This window comes from Crocuta crocuta, unplaced genomic scaffold, assembly GCF_008692635.1.
Source record: "Crocuta crocuta isolate KB4526 unplaced genomic scaffold, BGI_CrCroc_1.0 scaffold5, whole genome shotgun sequence".
Taxonomy (NCBI): domain Eukaryota; kingdom Metazoa; phylum Chordata; class Mammalia; order Carnivora; family Hyaenidae; genus Crocuta; species Crocuta crocuta.
The window spans coordinates 1,855,217-1,873,292 of NW_027530500.1; the positions used below are offsets into that span (position 1 = coordinate 1,855,217).

General features: G+C 50.7%; 1 protein-coding gene across 2 annotated transcripts in view; it reads left to right on the forward strand.

The window, feature by feature from the left end:
- Positions 1-14,533, forward strand: part of ERCC3 (ERCC excision repair 3, TFIIH core complex helicase subunit) — a 24,121-nt gene extending 9,588 nt beyond the window's left edge. Inside the window, exons 9-15 of one of the 2 annotated variants that reach the window (XM_077766759.1) lie at positions 2,629-2,813; positions 6,064-6,266; positions 7,023-7,119; positions 8,055-8,172; positions 10,394-10,512; positions 12,251-12,403; positions 14,095-14,533. In XM_077766759.1, coding sequence (XP_077622885.1) covers positions 2,629-2,813; positions 6,064-6,266; positions 7,023-7,119; positions 8,055-8,172; positions 10,394-10,512; positions 12,251-12,403; positions 14,095-14,226 — 1,007 coding nt within the window. In that variant the 3' untranslated portion in view covers positions 14,227-14,533. Of the gene's footprint in view, positions 1-2,628; positions 2,814-6,063; positions 6,267-7,022; positions 7,120-8,037; positions 8,173-10,393; positions 10,513-12,250; positions 12,404-14,094 lie in introns of those variants that run through there. The other variant, XM_077766760.1, reaches the window with a different exon arrangement.
- Positions 14,534-18,076: the final 3,543 nt, after the last annotated feature.

Below are 18,076 nucleotides of genomic sequence, written 5' to 3' on the forward strand. Positions count from 1 at the left end.
TCCCACCCACCCACCCCCAGGAAGAAGTCAGTTTTTACTATGTGCTTATTTAAAAACTAAAAAAAAAAGTTAAGGAGCAGGGGGGCATTGAGTCTGATTGGACTGGAAATCGATAACCTAGAGAATCACTTGCTACAGAGGATTTTCGAATTGCTGTGTGGCAGTTCAGCTGGAGGCTGTGCTTGAAGCTTGGGAAACCTGAGTGTGTACTTAGTTTATGTCAATGTTCCTTTCTAGCCCAGGTCCCGGGTTTCAGAGGGCGGCAGCCAGGCTTGGGATTGCTTGTCTGAGGATGAGGATACAAGGGTGTACCCCAAAAAATTTCATGCTCTCCGTCTGTGTGTCTCTCCTTCCTGACTCACTGGGTCACTTTGTCTCTGGTTGGGTAGGAGAGTCAAATAGAATTCTGAGTTCAGTCGTGTTCTTGTGAGCTCCATGGCCTGGCCATGCTCACTGGGCCAGAGAGCCATTGTTCAGTAAGAATTCTAGCAAATCACAGCAAGATTCTTGATAAACCTTTATGCCATGTTAGACGAGGTAGAATGATACGTCTTCCAAAGAGAGTCTTATTGGGTCACTATATTATTAAAATTTTGGTAACTGCAAGACTGCAAGGCACTGTGCCACTTTCACTTCAGGAAGTATTTATTAAGAACCCACTAAGTATCAGGCGCTGTGCATGGACTGGAGACACAGCGGGAGACAAGTGACAACTGTGACGTAATGTACAGTGAAACAAGTCACACCCACAAAACATGCATTATGATTCTGTTAATACAAAGTGTGGATGGCGAGTGAGATCGCGGTTCCCCTGAGGGGGGCGTGTTGGTACTGATAGGCGGTGGCAGAGGAGAGACTTGTGGGCGCGAGGAACACTTACCTTGACCTGGGTGCTTTCACGGGGACAAGGCTGTGTAGAAACTTCTCATCCCTGCGGTATGTGGGTGACTCCTGGCAGCCCCACAGTGTTGGAGCCTGTGGGAGCAGCATGTGGCCGGTCTGCGGGGCAGGCCCCCCACGGAGGGCTTCTTGCTGGCTGCAGACTCAGGTTGGTATCGCCTGGGCTGTCCCCAGTGCTGCCTCCCTGGTGCCAGCATAGGTTGGCGTCTCCATTGCCTCGGCTGCCATGCCCTTCTGATGCGAGGAGCCTACTCTGGGGTCCTCGGCTGCCCTTTTTCTGGAGCGGCAGGGTCCTTGGAGGTCACCGTGCTGCCGTTCTTTGTCTTCCAAGTGTATGTGCAAACCGCCTTAGGCTTGGAAGACCTGGACACTGATGGGGGCCCAGACAGTCCTCTGCTGTCTCACTGTTGTGACATTTCTGGTTTGTATCCTGGTGCAGTCTGACCCTTCCTCAGATCGTTAACCTCTATTTCTGCAGTGCCACTCCCCTCACTTTTAGATGTATTACAAGATAAGCGTAACTCAAACACTGTAACCTTCTTTCAGAGTATTAGTATTTTTATTTAAAAAAAATTTTTAATGCTTTATTATTTATTTTTGAGAGAGAGACAGAGCACAAGTAGGGGAGGAGCAGAGAGAGAGGGAGACAGAGAATCTGAAACAGGCTCCAGGCTCTGAGCTGTCGGCACAGAGCCCGACGTGGGCCTTGAGCTCACGGACTGTGAGATCACAACCTGAGCTGAAGTCGGACGCTTAACCGACTGAGCCACCCAGGCGCCCTCGGAGTATTAGTATTTTTAAAGGACGAGCCCATGGAAACCCATCAATTGGCTTTTTTGAAATTGGTATCTTAATCCCACTTATGTGTGTATTAACTTGAAAAACCAGAATCAGAGCACTGCACAGAGACAGAGACGTTGCGGTTGACCAGATGAGTCTCATGGAAAAGCTCAGAGCAGGGAGTTTCCCGGGGCGGGTCAGCTGGCCTGGGCTTTCAGAGCTCCCTGTGGACTCCTCCGTTTCTGGGAAGATGGTGGGAAGCCCAGCAGACCCAGCTCCTTTCATTTCTCAGATCCCACTCGGATCCCACAGTCACCCAGCCACCTTCCTGGTAACCTGGATACAAGTTTCAGGGCGAATAAATTCCTTGCCTCATTTAGAGCTCACTGGTATTTTAGCATTAGATCGTGTTTCAGATCGCTGTTTGCGCTCGTGCTGGTAGCTTAGCTGTTACGAGGGAGGATCGCGGGGCTCACTGATTGGAGCTTCCCTACATCCCTTTCTCCCTTTTGTTCTCTTGCTCCTCCTCCTTTTGGACAGGTCTGAAAGTAATGATTAAGCGTTCTTGCCTTCTCATTCTGCTCTAGAGCCTGGTTCCTAGGACTCAGAGACCTGGGGGTGACCCCGCATGGTGCCACAGGCCAGCGTGAAGTCACAAGGCTGTGTGCAGTACTGAGCGTTTGAAAACGTGACCAGTGTTGAGGCACATGGGTGGCTCAGCCAGTTAAGCGTCTGGCTCTTGGTTTTGGCCCAGGTCATGGTCTCACAGTTTGTGAGATGGAGCCCCACGTTGGGCTCTGTGCTGACAGTGCAGATCCTGCTTGGGTTTCTCTCTCTCTACCCCTCCCCTGCTTGTGCTGTTTTTTAAAATAAATAAATAAATAAATAAGCACTTTAAAAAAGTTAAAAAAAAAAGTGACAGTGTGAACGCGCTGATTGTTTCCCTAGCCAAGATGTTCCGACGGGTGCTTACCATCGTGCAGGCCCACTGCAAGCTGGGATTGACCGCGACCCTTGTCCGAGAAGATGACAAAATTGTGGACTTAAATTTTCTGATTGGGCCCAAGCTCTACGAAGCTAACTGGATGGAGCTGCAGAACAGTGGCTACATCGCCAAAGTCCAGTGTGCTGAGGTAGCTGTCCCCTTCCTGGTACGGTGTTGGGAGAGGGGGTCCGCCCATGGTTAAGGGGAAGGGGATTGGGTCACCGTCCCATGGACAGACACACAACAGAACTTGAGCAGAGGTGCTCAACTCATACCGTTCCCTCAGTCCCCCTGTGAGGTGGGCAGTGTTCCACACACTGCAAAGACTTGTGAAACAAAAGCCCTTTCCAGAGGCACATGGTCAGTAAGTGCCCAAGTGGGGACGGTAATGCAGGCTGGTTTGACCTCCAGATCCACTCCTCCTCCCTCTCCCTGGGGGTGAGCACCTCCGATGGTCCTGCCCACCATCTCCCTTGGATTCCTGGGTGGCTCTGTGTGGGCAACCCTCCATGCCAGCCCGGTGCCAAAGCCTCTCAATTTTGGTGCCCCCAGAAGGCACCTGTGGCCGAGATCATTTTATTTTTAAACACATTGGGAAACAAATTGTCCCAGTCTTGTTCCACGGTGACTACCTGCACAGGTAATTGTTGAAAATACATGTTCGAAGGTAAGTCTTATCAGAAGGAACAACAAAAATCCTTCCTGGCAACTTGAAATGACTGTTACTCACTGGCTAGGGTTGGGCAGCCTCTGTCCCGGAAGGGGGCCTCAGGTAGAGGTGAGTGCGAGGAGCCTGTGCAGGTAGACTTGCTCTGCTGTGGACTTCCTTACCCTGTAGCTGCCTCTTTGTAATCAACCCGTGTCTCATGAAACAGAGCGTTGCCAGAACCTCTGAGGGCCTGTTCTTTCCAGTTGCCTGGGAATCCACTGTCCCCCACAGAACTTGTCCTTCTCTTGCTTTTTTTTATTATTTCACCTCTTATGTATATTTCTCTCACCCATTTTGTTTAACGTTGTCTTCAGAAAAAGTCTTCCTGTGTACATAAAGAGAACCCAGTTATGTATTTCTTGTATGGCTTCTGTCTCTTGCTCCGTACTTTTACCCCTTGCATGATGTATCGCTTGTTTGATGATGTAGGTAGCTGTGCTCTGTAGTATTCCACCGTACAAGTACACCACAATTTGATGTATAATGAAATACAACACAGCACTAAAAATCTCTAATGTTGGCAGACACTCGGGTTGCTAAGTTTGTCTTTTTAGCAGCTTTATTGAGGTGTAAGCCGATGTTTCATAACACCCACCCTGTTGTAAGGAAGTACTGTGATTCAGAGATTCCGGGATTTTAGTCAGTGTAGAGAGCTGTGAAGCTGGCCTCGCCCTCCAGTTTAGAATCAGATTCCCGCCCCATCACCGTTCCAGAAATTCCCCTTAGGCCTATTTGCTGTGAATCCCTGCTTCAGCTCCCAGCCCTAGCAAGCCACTGATTTATTCTTCGTGCATTTGGACCTTAGCGTTTTGTTTTTGGTTTTTTGCCGTCATGACAGTGTTGTTGCAAATATTTTTGTACCTGTTTTCTGGGGCCATGGGTCATTTTTTTCTAAAGCAGTGTTCGCACTATAGACTGTGGTCACATAGTAGGCAATGACCTTACTTTATTGGGTCATGATCAGGGAAGAAGAGAATCTGCCAGAATGCCTAAGTACACATTAAGGGTCTACATTGTTTTTTGTTTTTGTTGTTGAGTAAATGTTGTTTAATACAACTGTGTTTGCGTGTGTGGATGTTTAGTGTGTGGCCTGAAGTGATTCCATGTGAAGGCCACTGCTCCGGCAGGCATACCTAGAAGTGGCATATCTGGGTCAAGGGCTGTGCAACTGCTCCCTTCACTAGCTGTGCTGGGAAGCCCAGTTGGACTGGTTGAACACTCATCCAGGGTGAGTGAGAGGATTCCACATCTCCAGGACGTAATACTGAGTTTTATTTTCTTTTAATTGTTTGCCGATATGCTCAGTATGAAAATGGTGTACCTTACGGTCTTAAGTTATATTTTCCTGTTTACTGATGACCTTGAGTATCGCTTCCTGTGTTTGTGGACTATTCATGTTCAGTGAAATGCACGATTTTAAAGATTTTACTGCGGAAGAAGAATTGCTTTGGCTATAAAGAACTAGAAAGCTGAATGGAATCTTAACAGGCCACGGCCCAGGGGAACCAGAAAACAGTGGCAAAACCTGTGAATTTGCATTCAGGCCAGTGGTGGCATGGAGTGATGGCAGCTAACTGCGCAGTGGCCACAGCATGAAGGAATGGTCTGTGGTGATCACACAGAAGTGGCACCGGTCACACCCCAGAACCCAGAGCCTGTCATATAGGCTTTGTGGCCTCTTCAGGACGAAGTGTCCAGAGGGTCCCTTTTGTGTGTTCGTGGCCTTGAGACCTTTAAAGCCCATGGCACTGCAGTATATTTGGCTGAGTTTGCTTTAGCTTGCCAGCAGCGCGTGCACAAGGGACCAGCACAGAGGAAGCCCTGGGGAGTGTCCCTGTCATTTGTATTTGAAGGATCAAATTGTCTCAGGTTTGACCAATGGGACCCCCTTCAACCTGGCTCCTCTGTCTGTTTGACATGTCCCCATCATTCTTTGAACACTTCCTACTTTCTGGCATAGCAAGATATTTTAGGTTTATCTGGTACTTTCCCTACCTATGCTGGCCCTGAGATCAGCCGTTTCTCTAGGGTGCCCTGTTAGCAGAGAACGGAATGTACAAATCAAGCGCTAGATGCTAGGTGTGTTCATTACTCCTCAGTGTCCTTGCTAGGCTAATTCAGCAGACAGAGCTAGGAAGTGTGTGTGCTTCTCCATAGCAGTGCTGTGTGGAGACTTGTGTGTGGGGGTGTGGGCCCAACGGGAGGGATTACTTGGACCCCTGGTTGAGAATCTGGTTTCCTTTATTTGATTGGAGCTGATGTGAAAGTAATTCCCCTGAATGCGATGCATTTAAAAATCCTTGTGTTTGGGGCGCCTGGGTGGCTCGGTCGGTTGAGCATCTGACCAGCTCAGGTCATGATCTCAAGGTTCATGAGGTCAAGCCCCACGTTGGGCTTATTGCTATCAGCGCACAGCCTGCTTCAGATCCTCTGTTTCCTTCCTCTCTCTCTCTCTCTCTGTCCCTGCCCTGCTTGCACTCTCTCAAAAATAAGTAAGACAGTAGTCATCATCATCATCATAAAAACCTATGTGTTAAGAGATAAATATGAGTGTCCTGGTTCAACATTAGGTATGTGATTTTGTTTTGATTTCTTTTAAAGCTAGTTCTGCAAAGTGAATGGTCTTTAAAAGTTTCTAATTGTGGGATGTTTAAGTTTGCACTCTGACCCTTGACTCTTACTGTCACAGGTTTGGTGCCCAATGTCTCCTGAGTTTTACCGGGAGTATGTGGCGATCAAAACCAAGAAACGAATCTTGCTGTACACCATGAACCCCAACAAATTCAGAGCTTGCCAGTTTCTGATCAAATTTCACGAAAGGAGAAACGACAAGATTATTGTCTTTGCCGACAATGTGTTTGCCCTGAAGGAATATGCTATTAGGCTGAACAAGTAAGACTTGTAAAGTTGGAGTTACCTCTAGGCAGCTTAATCCTCCCCAAGCCCCCTGGTCTTCCTTCTTTGCCTCTCCAGTTCTCAGGAACTTCTTAGGGTCTGAAGGTCTGGTTCTGCGGCCTCCGTCCCAGGAACCGGGGAAGACAGGAGCAGGCAGTCAGACTCAGAGGTCCGAGCATATAGTATAGGGGGCCTGGACACCCTCAGCACAGGGGTCAGAGGCTAGAGTCGGGCTGCTTTGGTGGGGCTCCATGTGCGAGCAGGGCTCCGAAGGTGGGTGCAGGTTGGTATCTGCAGTGGCAGGCCGGGCGAGCCGCCAGTGGAGCTGAGGTCAGACTGTACAGGGGCCCAGAAGGCAAGGCTGACTGGGCCCGCATCCCAGCCGGCCCTGCATCGAGAAAGAGCTTCTCAGGAACCAACAGTGGCGTCCTTACTAGCCCCTAGTCCCACCTGGATGCTGTGTCAGCACTGCCCGTATAGACACTAAGCTTAGATTGAGGGACATTGATTCAGGAAAAAACACAGTCCAAAAACAAGGAACAAAGTAAAGAAGAATTCTGAAGAGAGAGGTGACCAGAACCTTGGCTGAGGGTCTGTAGCCACTCATTTATGGGCCTCCCTCTGATATTCTTGCATGACGGAGGGCTTCCTGGGAGGGGGAAACCTTGCAAGAACTCCTTTTCCCTCTGTTTGCTTTCCGGTGAACCGAGGGGTCATTCCGTGGCCCTCCTGACATGCCTCATTCTTCTCTAGACCCTATATCTATGGTCCTACGTCCCAGGGGGAGAGGATGCAGATTCTGCAGAATTTCAAGCACAACCCCAAAATCAACACCATCTTCATATCCAAGGTCTGTGTGCCACACGGGGTGGTGGTGAGGCAGGGTTGGATGTGTTGGGGGTAATTTATAAAGTATCTTTGCTTGACTGAGGTTTTTCCCACTTTTGGGGATATAAGAATTTTAAATTGTATTTTCTTTATCCCAGGGGAAATTTTTCATTCTCTAGTCTGACAGAAGTGGGCATTCAGATGAGGGTCTCTTGGTGGCGTTGGAGATCCCTTTGGGTGCGGGCGGCCTTCGTCCTGGCTGCTTGTGAGCCGTGTGCCGTGAGCCGTGTGCCACGGTGTGGGCGGTGGATGTAAGCACGGTGGGAGCGCACGAAGGCCCAGCTCAGTGATGCTGTAGAAGCTGTGGCCCAGCAGTGCAGAGCGGGCATTCAGATTCCAGCAGGCCTGAAGCTCAGAATAAATGCGGTTCACCGCTAGAGTTGAGCACTGGGTCATTAAGTACCACACTTCGATGTGTGGTGGGAACCTTGACGGCTGGAGCCCTCAAGCCGAGGCCGCTTCCCGGGGCCGGATCCAGCCCCAGTGGCCCTGACAGGTCCCGTGTCCCACACGTGCTGACGGCTTCATTGGCCTCCAGTTGAGAGTATGGATGGTTTTGTGCAGATGTGTTGCATAGCAAAAAAGAAGAGGAGGAATGAATCCTTTACAGGAGATCTCTGTCGACAGGGCCCTCTTGTCTCTGGGCCCCGGCAGCCGGCCTGGGAACACTGGTGAGATGGCCAGAGGCGCTGGGTGTCCTGACTGTGTCGTTAGGGCAGCTGTCAGGAGAATTCATGGAAGGCCCCAGAGGCCTGCCTGCGTCTGCGGGACCCTGTGCAGAGAAGAGGATGTGTTTGTCTCTCTAAATTATGAATAGAGCTCATTTAAATTCCAGGCCTTCTTTTTGTCCCAAATAAAAAAGAAATTGTCGCACTCCCAGCTGCTTCATTTCTGTAGGTGGGCGACACGTCGTTTGATCTGCCGGAAGCGAACGTTCTCATCCAGATCTCATCTCATGGCGGCTCCCGGAGGCAGGAGGCCCAGCGGCTGGGGCGCGTGCTCCGGGCCAAAAAAGGTAACGGCGGCCTTTCGCCTTCTGCTCCTGCAGGTCTTTCCTTTTGAGCTACCCTGATTAGGAAGAGGGTAGGGATGGGGCGCCTGGGGGGCTCAGTCGGTTAAGCGTCCGGCTTCGGCTCAGGTCATGATCTTACGGTTCGTGAGTTTGAGTCCCGCATTGGGCTCTGTGCTGACAGCTCGGAGCTTGGAGACTGCTTCAGATTCTGTGTCTCCCCCTCTCTCTCTGCCTCTCCCCCATTCATGCTTTGTCTCTCTCTCAAAACTAAATAAAACCAAAAAAAAAAATTTTTTTAGGAAGAGGGTAGGGCCAAGCTGCCTGCGTGCTTGTGCTCGTGATCATGGTGAGCAGGCTGCCCTGGGCTGAGTAGACTCCGTAGGGGGACTCCCAGAGCAAGGACCAAGCTCTGTGTGCCTCCTGGCGTTTCCCTGGCAGCTGCCTGCTCCGCAGGGCGTCCTCCAAGCTGAGCAGCCGCGTCCAGTAAGAGGGGCCAGGAACGCAGTGTGAGTGTGCAATGCTGGGGCCATAGAGGGCGGGAAGCAGAGCTGGGCCAGCAGCAACGTGTAGGAGCTGGAGTCAGGAGTCGGGGGAGGGCTCAGTAGGAGCAGCTCAGGCAGCTACAAGAGAACCCCTGGCACGCACCCTGTGAAGAGCTCCGCCTTAGTTGACAGCTCGCTGCAGGGGTGTCACATGCTCAGTGAGTGAGGGCGCCAGAGGTGCCCTCTGTGGTGAGAGGGCCCAGGCCCTAATGGCGGGCACAGCAGGGGCTGACGTTGCTGCTTAGAGTGGCCGCATCCCTCCTCCTGGGACCAGACAGGCCCTGTCCTCAGGGACTTTGCTTTCCTCAGGACATGGCTGGAACAAGGGTAGTGGGCGTGTGTTGGAATCGTACCATTACCATGTGTGTGAGAGGCAGCTAAGCAATTGTATTTAAACTGGAGACAGGACATGTTAGTAGAAATAGCATGAACTTGGGCACCAGACCAACCTTGTGACCTTGGGCAGGTAGTTTGCCCTTCTGAGCCTTGCTTTCCCATACAGAGTGGGAGTGACCTTCCTCTGGAGTGAGGCACGAGCTAGAGGCTGCTGGGTAGACAATAGCTTTCATAAACAGGCAGGAGTATCACCTGACTAGTACGTCTGAGTATAGTTCGTTACTTATGCCTTAACTCGTTACTGCCCCCAAAAAGAAACAAATCTAATTTGAAAACCCCTTTGAATATGAGTAGAAATTTGTTTTTTAAAAACTAGTATTTGGTGTAAGGTGTAAGGTATTTGGCTGCTTTCTTTGCATCTGTGAGCTCTTGTAAGACTAACAACAGCTGAATTCAGGGGCAGCACACAGGTACTGAATCTGCTGATATTGGAACCGTGAAGAACAAATGTGCAGATTTTCTAGATGGATCAGGTTCCACAGGCTCTAGTATTTTCTGTCCAAGTTTCTGTGATAATTCTGTTCTAGGGTTTTTTTCTGAGCTGGGTTTTTTTTAGCAACTTAATTGAGACCATTCACATACCATACAGTTAGTCCACTGGCAATGTACAGTTCATTCATTTGTTGTTTCTTAAGGTTTATATTGGAGAGAGATAGCGAATGAGAGCCAGGAAGGGGTAGAGAGAGAAGGGGACAGAGGATCTGAAGCGGGCTCTGTGCTGACAGCAGAGAGCCCAACGTGGGACTCGAACTCACAAACCATGAGATCATGACCTGAGCTGAACTCATAGACTTAACCGACCAAGCCACCCAGGTGCCCCAGCTCATTGGTTCTTAATATAGTGGCAAAGTGCATCACCATCACCGCAGGTTATGTTTAGAATATTCTCATCGCTCCAGGAAAGAAACCCTTTTCCACCAGCAGTAACTCTTCCTTCCTTCTTGCCTCCCAGCCCCACCGCAGGCAAACACGACTGTTTTCTCTCCTTTTTTTTTTTTTAAACTTTCTATAATTTATTTTTTATGATTTACATCCAAGTGAGTTAGCATATAGTGAGTGCAACAGTGATTTCAGGAGTAGGTTCCTTAAGCCCCTCACCCATTTAGTCCAACCCCCCCACAGTCCCTCCAGTAATCCCCTGTGTGTTCTCCATATTGAGTCTCTTATGTTTTGTCCCCCTTCCTGTGTCTGTTATTTTTGCTTCCCTTCCCTTATGTTCATCTGTTTTGTATCTTAAATTCTCACGTGAGTGAAGTCCTATTTGTCTTTTCCTTCCCTCTCTTAAGGGATGGTTGCGGAGGAGTATAATGCCTTCTTCTACTCGTTGGTGTCCCAGGACACACAGGAAATGGCTTACTCAACCAAGCGGCAGAGGTTCTTGGTAGACCAGGGTTATAGCTTTAAGGTACGTGTTCGTTCGACGTGACGTGTGGCTTCTTTGTACCCGCGCCTCCAGCAGGAGTGGGAGCCCCCGGCACTGGGGCCCCGCCTCCTGCCCCTGTGTCTGCACGAATCACCTGGGCCTTGGGGGAAATACTGTGCAGGGCCCCTTCCTACCCCCAGCTTCCTGCAGAGAATGGTCAAACAGTGGGGCCCTGTAGCCAGGTGTCTGGAGTCTGCTTGTCCAAGTGTTATACTTGCCTTGCAAGAACAGTGCTGGCTGTCAGCGGGAAGATGTGCTTTCTGGCAGGACTCGGGGTACCTCAGAGCTGCGGCCACTGCTGTGTCGCCCTGAGCCCCTTGGGGTTCCTTTCCTGCATCAGCAGTGGTTGTCCGCCGGAGCCCGGAACTCCCCAGGTTCACATACCTGATCTGTAATACACGGTCAGCTCCGATGGGGCGCCCCGCCCAGTGGCTGGGCCAGGGCTTCGGTCGGTCAGCGTGGTGAGCCCAGAGCAGCTAAAGCTTTGGCTGCCTCCCATTGGCTGTGATGCTTGCCTTCTTTTCTGTTGACACAGTGGAGAGAGTTTAGGTCAGGGTTAGTGCCCTTAAAGGATTTTGTTTGTGGGGGCAGATGGAGGGTCCTGGAAGCAGGGACGAAATGGACACCCCTAGGACATGCAGGTTTCCAGATTCTTGGTTTGCAGAAGACTGCAGGCTGCCTTTTCAGATCCTTTTGATTGTGTCTTTTTCAGGTTGCCCAGTTTCTGTCATTAGCCGTAGACAGGGTGTCAGGGCTGTCTGACCCTCCTTTTTCAGCCAGAAACAGTGACAGTTTCAGACTTGTCATGCTGAGCTAGAGGACAGGATCCTTGACCGTGTTTTGAAGGATTGGCATTATGACCCTTTTACGTGTCTGTTAAAAGTATGTGATGATAGCAATGTTCATAGGTCCCAATCCCTGGAGACTCCAGTGAGAGAACAAGCACCAGATCAGGTCATGTTCTGGGGTCTTTGGAAGGCTCCCTTGGCAGAAGGGCATCTGGCGTGCGATTGTCTGTATTGGTCGGAGGGGCCTTTGCCCGCTTGGCTTCAGAGCCACCTGCCGAGAGCAGCCCGGGTAGAGCCTTTGGGATCATGACCATGGACTCCCCGGGATGGGGGTGAGGCCAGGGCAGAAGCACCCGATATCTATACTCTGGGCCTGTGGCCCCCTGGCTCAGCCAGGTCCCTACTCCTAGGACTTTTCTTCTGATAAAAATTATGAGCAGATTTAGAGAGAGGGCAAATGATTTCTCTATGTCATCAGTCCTGGCCTTCTTCAGGGGTAGGTAGGCCCTGTAGTAAGTCACCCCAAGAGGGGAAAGCCCCATCTCTACCTGTGTTCTCCTGCTCTCTTAGGAAAAAATCTTATCAGCCCACCTTGACGCGCTCTCATTTCTAAGTGCTCCCTCCTGCCAGAAGCCCTGGGAGCCAAGCCCCCAAGGCTGAAGACCCTTCCTGAGGGCGAAGGCAGCAGGCTGTGTCTCTGTCTTTGGTCCTTTCCTTTACCTGGCGCAGGATGGAAAGCTGCCCGGGCGGTTTCGAGTTGTCAGGGCCCCCGCTGATCATCTGTGAGTGATTACAGATCTGCTGTTCTGGGAGACGTTTCTCTGGAATGTCCTTCCCCCGCCCTGCCCTGCAGTCATCAGTTAGGCTCCTGGTACAGAAGGTGGGGAGGGGGCCCACAAGGGGACATATGGCCCACTGGTTGGGCTTTGTAGGTGATCACGAAGCTGGCCGGCATGGAGGACGAAGAGTTGGCGTTTTCCACAAGAGAGGAGCAGCAGCAGCTCCTACAGAAGGTCCTGGCCGCCACCGACCTGGATGCCGAGGAAGAGGTTGTGGCGGGAGAGTTTGGCTCCAAATCCAGCCAGGTAAGTGAGGGGGTGGGGCTGCAGGTGCCTGTCCTCCCAGAGGGCAGAGTTCTTGCACCTCCGCGCGTACTTGGTCCCCTGTGTGCAGGTGCGCACGTGCACCTGTGCGGCCTTCCTGAAAACTTGTCAAGACCAGGGAGCCGCAGGGAAGAAGTAACAGAAATTGCCCGTTAACCTTTTGGTGCGCATCCTTCTGTACCCGTTGTTTCACGTGGCCTCGCCCAGGATGGCCACTGTGGCCCCAGGCCCGCACCACATGGCTGCAGGAGGGGGTGCTGTAGGCCTGGGCGCGCATCCGGGGCCTCGGCTCTGGCTTCGTCCTCAGCAGTAGAGCTAAGCTGTCCAGCTTGTAAGGCAGGTCTGAGGGTCTGCTCCCAGCTAGTTTCAGTATTTACCTTGAAGAACGTGGAGTTCTCTCTCTCTCTCTCTCTCTCTCTCTCTTTCTCTCTATCAAATAACGAAAAGAAAATTAAAATGAAAAATTTTTAAAAGAGCACCTGGGTGTCTGAGTTGGTTGAGCGTCTGACTTTTGATTCAGCTCAAGTCATGATCCCAAGGTTTTGGGATTGAGCCCCGCATCGGTTTCATGCTGAGCACGGGGCCTGCTCAAGGTTCTCTGTCTCCTTTTGCCGTCCTCAGCTCATGCTGTCTCTCTGTCTCTAAGATAAAATTAAATTTAAAACATAGAGTTCACTGAAAATAGTGAACTTTCCATTTATTCTGCAAATACTGAATGCCTACCTTGTGGCAGCCCAAGATAATGTGGCATAATTAATGAAAGTGCCATTATGGGGAGCTCTTATCAGGCTCTTCCAAGAGAAAAGTACGGTGTAGTCAGGTGCATTGGAAACTAAATTGGTATCAGAGCCAAGAGGTGAGTGAGCAGTGTCCCCTGGGGAGGTGCTGCCCTGCCTCCAGCCTGAGACCACCCTGCCCCCAAACATGGGTACTGGAGCCGCCTCAAGCACTCGCTCGTGGACGCTTCAGGGAAATGTTTTCCCTCCGACTGTGTCCTTGGTAATGCCGGGTCGTTCCCACCAACCAGTGAGTCACCCAAGGTCAGGCCCTCGAAGGCATGGCTTGGTGCCTGTATACCCCAGGCTTGTCATCTGGTGCGAGTGGTGTGTAGGGCTCTGGGTCACACCCTGCCTGCCTGATTTCTGTTCACACCATGTATCAAGACGGATGCGGCTGTCCCCATCGTATAGATGAGTTCATTGAGGTGTAGACATTCAGTATATGTCCACGGTGAGAGGTAGTGCCAAGATTCAAGCCCGGGGCTTTCTGTCATTCCAATTGATTCAAAGCCTTACGGTGGAGTCTTGAGCCATTGGGGGACCACTGCCCTCACTGTCGAAAAATTCATAGGTTGTTAGTAAGAGACGCAGAATCTGAAGCTGGCTGCCTGGGTTGAAGTCCTGTCTCTTTAAGAGCTTGGACAAGTTACTTAATCTCTCTGTGCTTCAGTTTCTTCATCTGTAAGATGGGGATTATAATTGTTGTGAGGATCAGATGAGTTAATACTTGTAAATGCATGTGAACTGCTTAATATAACGCCTGAGACATAGTAAGTGGTCGGTAAATGTTTAAGAACTAGTATTAAACTTAAAAGCTTTATAAGACTTACTGTGATGGTAAATGTTATAAGGAGTTTCTCCCCTTGGAAGTAACTGTGGGCTGGGCCCCTGCAGGTGTCGCGGCGCTTTGGCACAATGAGCTCCATGTCCGGGGCCGACGACACAGTGTACATGGAGTACCACTCGTCCCGGGGCAAGACTTCCACGAAGCACGTGCACCCACTCTTCAAGCGGTTCAGGAAGTGACAGCCACCGGGTCATAGAGGTCAAGCCCCAGCGGTGCCGGGTGGGGCTTTCCGCGTCCCGTTCTCTCCTCTGGCCGTGGCTGCAGAGCTCTGGAGGCCGTGTGTGCTCGCCGTGACGGGGACCACGTGCCAGAGCTCGGGTCTGCCTCTGCAGGCCAGCCAGGGTCTTTGAAAAGCTGGGAGACTGTTTTGGTTTTTTTCTAGGCCATTTTTCTATCCTGGGGTGTGATCATTCCTCCCTATAAATATTTGTAATATTTAAGGTGTATTTATCTAATGTGCTGAATAAACAGAAATAGAACATTTGACCACTTTTGTTCTTGACGTTTATTTTGAGAGTGCATGAGCGAGAATGGGACTGGCAGAGAGGCAGAGAGAGAGAGAATGAGAATCCCAAGCGGGGGAGAGAGAGAATGAGCATCCCAAGGGGCCTCCACGCTCACGCAGAGCCCAGTGCGGGACTCCGTCTGATGGTTGGTGAGGTCACTACCCGAGTGGAAATCACGAGTCAGACGCTTGACCCACTGAGGCACCCAGGCGCCCCGAGCACTCTGTATTACAGGTGTTCTTACACCTTGTCACAGGCACGGGCTGCGTCCAGGTGACAAACCTCCATCAAGGCCCCCTTCGTAGCAGGCACCAGGGAGTGAAATGGGGCCCATCCCTGAGGAGCCCCTGGGAGATGCACCCAGGATACTGAAGACTTGCCTTGGTGTTCAGGTGTCGACAGGGAGAGGCCCAGATGGAGGGAGGAGCACAGGCAGTGCTGCCTGGTCACTGGCCTCGGGGCCTTCCACGCTAGGCACCCTGTGTGCAGGCCCTCTAGGTCACCCGAGGGCCATCACATGCTAGGGAGCCACTGTGTACACCTCTGCTTGGTCTTCTCTGATTCCCCAGATTCATTTTTGATACTGTCGGGAGGCCAGATTCCTCTTCTAACAATTTTTTTTTAATTTAATTATATTTTATTTTTTTATTTTATTCTATTCTACTTTATATTTTACTTTATCTTTTTAATTTACATCAAATTTAGCAGATAGTACAATAACAGTNATCCCCTACTTATAACACCCAGTGCTCATCCCAACACGTGTCCTCCTCAATGCCCCTCACCAGTTAGCCCATCCCCCCACCCCCAACCCCTCCAGCAACCCTCAGTTTGTTCTCTATATTTAAGAGTCTCTTATGGTTTGTTCCCCTTCCTGTTTTTATACGTCTTCTTATAGCAGTTTAATGCCCTTGGGTCTTTAACTGCTAGTTCCTTTCTTCTGAGAAATGTCTTCTCTCTTGTTCTTGGTATGAAAGAAAAGCAGGAAGGACAGGAAAGGCAGGATTCTTCCATAAAAAAGACACACAGACACAAGGCGTGCAGACGTTGTGAAGAAAAACTTGTTATTTTGAGGAGAAGGCTCATCTGAATACGCAAATGCGCTCACACCTGGGGAGTGTTGAAAGCCTGTGCTAAAAGTGCTAAAAAAAGGGCCTCTACATTGGCGTCCCTGCCCCTGCTCCCCCACCCTCAACCCCCCTCCCTGAGGCTCAGCAGCAGCCCTGTTTGCTGTGTGGTCACACATGCCTGTGCGCCTGCTCCGTGGAGCTGCTGCACAGCAGGCCGGGAAGGCGCACCTGAGGTTGGTGCTCGGGCGAGTGTGCGCCGAGACCTGTGTACCTGCTCGCCCTGGCGGACTGGCACCCACATGTCTCAGACTGGATCACAGCCCATGTTTCCAGATTCTTATCTCTGGTCGCACCTTTATTCCTGAGATACTCCACCAATGCCAAACACTTCTGAGTTTTCACATTTCTGCCCTTTGTGCTCACTGCTTTCTTGTGCCGTAATCTGTCTGCTGATCATGTGGACCTTGACCCCAAGCCCTGTGATCTGGAAAACGAGGACTCTGAAATCCTCCATTTTATGTGTTCTGGAAAACTGCTTGAAGCAGAGGACCACCCTTCCGCCGCAGACTTAGACGAGAACCCTGGATGCCCCCTGTGTTCCCTGTGACAGGGCCAGACGGATCTTCCACAATCCCGTTTTTTGCCTCCGCTGTGCTGTATGCCCTTTATGCTGGTGTTTTTGTTTCTTATATGTGCACCCCCCTTAGTCTGTGCTGTCTGCACCTCAGTTACTGGTGTATGGAAGGTGCCGTGAGTACTGAACTGAAAAGAGTTTATGGACTTTAGAAAAGTTAAAAAAAAATCCTTAAAAACTTTAAAAACACTTGACATTTGGGGACTTTAACACTGTGACCCTGCCTGCTTATGCCCGCGGGGCGTTGTGAGTGAACTACCTACTGGTAACGTCTACACCGCTGTGCCTTCCTCCCGCCTTTGCCCTGAGCCAGACCTCACAGCCGCAGCAGGTGGAATGTGCAGGACAAAACCAGAGAGGAGAGCTGCGCCGAGACGTAGAGATTTGCTCAGGGTCCCCTGACCCTTCCACCGAGCGCTGGTCAGCACACGCGTGTGAGGGAGCGCGCGGAAGGGGTGGGGGAGCTTACCCGGTGCCTGGTGGTTCTGTCCCCCGTCACTCACAGGGCATCACTCAGCCAGGCTCTGCCTCAGTTCTGTGTGAAGTTACACCCACACTCACGCCGCCTCCACCCTGTCTAACAAAGTTTAAAACCAAGACCCGAAAAGCTCCAACCGCACATACCTAACAGCAACCCCAGAACAGAGCTAACTGTTGTGGTACAAAAATATCTTGCAGCTGATGAGAGAAAACTCATGATGTCTGACATCCATTCAGACTTACTAGGCAAGCAGAGAGCCAGTAAAATACCTCCCATAATGAAAAGGAAAAGAAGATGGATCCAGAAATGACGCAGATGATACAATTGGTACACAGGCCGTTACAAGTCCTGACTACTCCAGATGCCGACAAAGCCGAAGGAAGAGGGGACATGTTGACACAGGATATAAAAATCCCACGCAAACTTCTAGAGATTAAAACTACAGTGTCTAAAATGAAAAAAATCTACTTCATAGGTGTCTTGGGCAGCTTCTGAAATGGCTCCCAATTATCTCCGCTTCCCGCCTTCAGGCCTGGGTGCCATCAATCCCCCCATTAAATGTGAGCTGGAAGTAGACTTGCTTCTAATGGAAAACATCCATCAGAAGGGATGGCTACCGCTTCCAAGATCAGGTGACAAAAGACCCTGACTTCTCTCGTTTCCACACTCGCTGTGGCACTTCTCGGCTGTTTGTTCTCACCAGGCATGCTGCTCTGTGGAGAGTCCCACGTGGTGTGGAACTGAGTGGGGACGTCGGTGGGGGCACTTGGTCCAATAGGCTGTGAGGGACTGAATACTACCAACCGCCGTATGAGAGGGCTTGGAAATGGATCCCACCCCAGTCGAGCCTTGAGATGACCACAGCCCTAACCTACCCCTGATGGCAGTCCGTGAGAGACCCTGAGCCAGAGGGACCCAGCTAAGGCCCTGGATTCTGGGGGCACAGAAACTATGAGATAGTAAATGTCATTTGAAACCACTGAATTTTAAATTAAAGTTTCCTATTGTTTACATACCTTTTTATTTTAATATTTATTTTTTGAGAGAAAGAGACTGTGAGTAGGGGAGGGAGGGAGCGAGAGAGAGGGAGACACAGAATCCGAAGCAGGCTCCAGGCTCTGAGCTGTCAGCACAGAGCCCGACACGGGGCTCAAACCCACGGACTGCGAGATCATGACCTGAGCTGAAGTCGGACGCTTAACTGACTGAGCCACCCCTCCCCGCCCCTTTTTTAATAGAAGTGATTGCTAAGTTCTGGAGACAGGTAGTGGTCACGGCCACACATAGTTACATGGCAGCAGAAAAATATCAAGGGTGGTACCCAGCTGCTGTAACAGA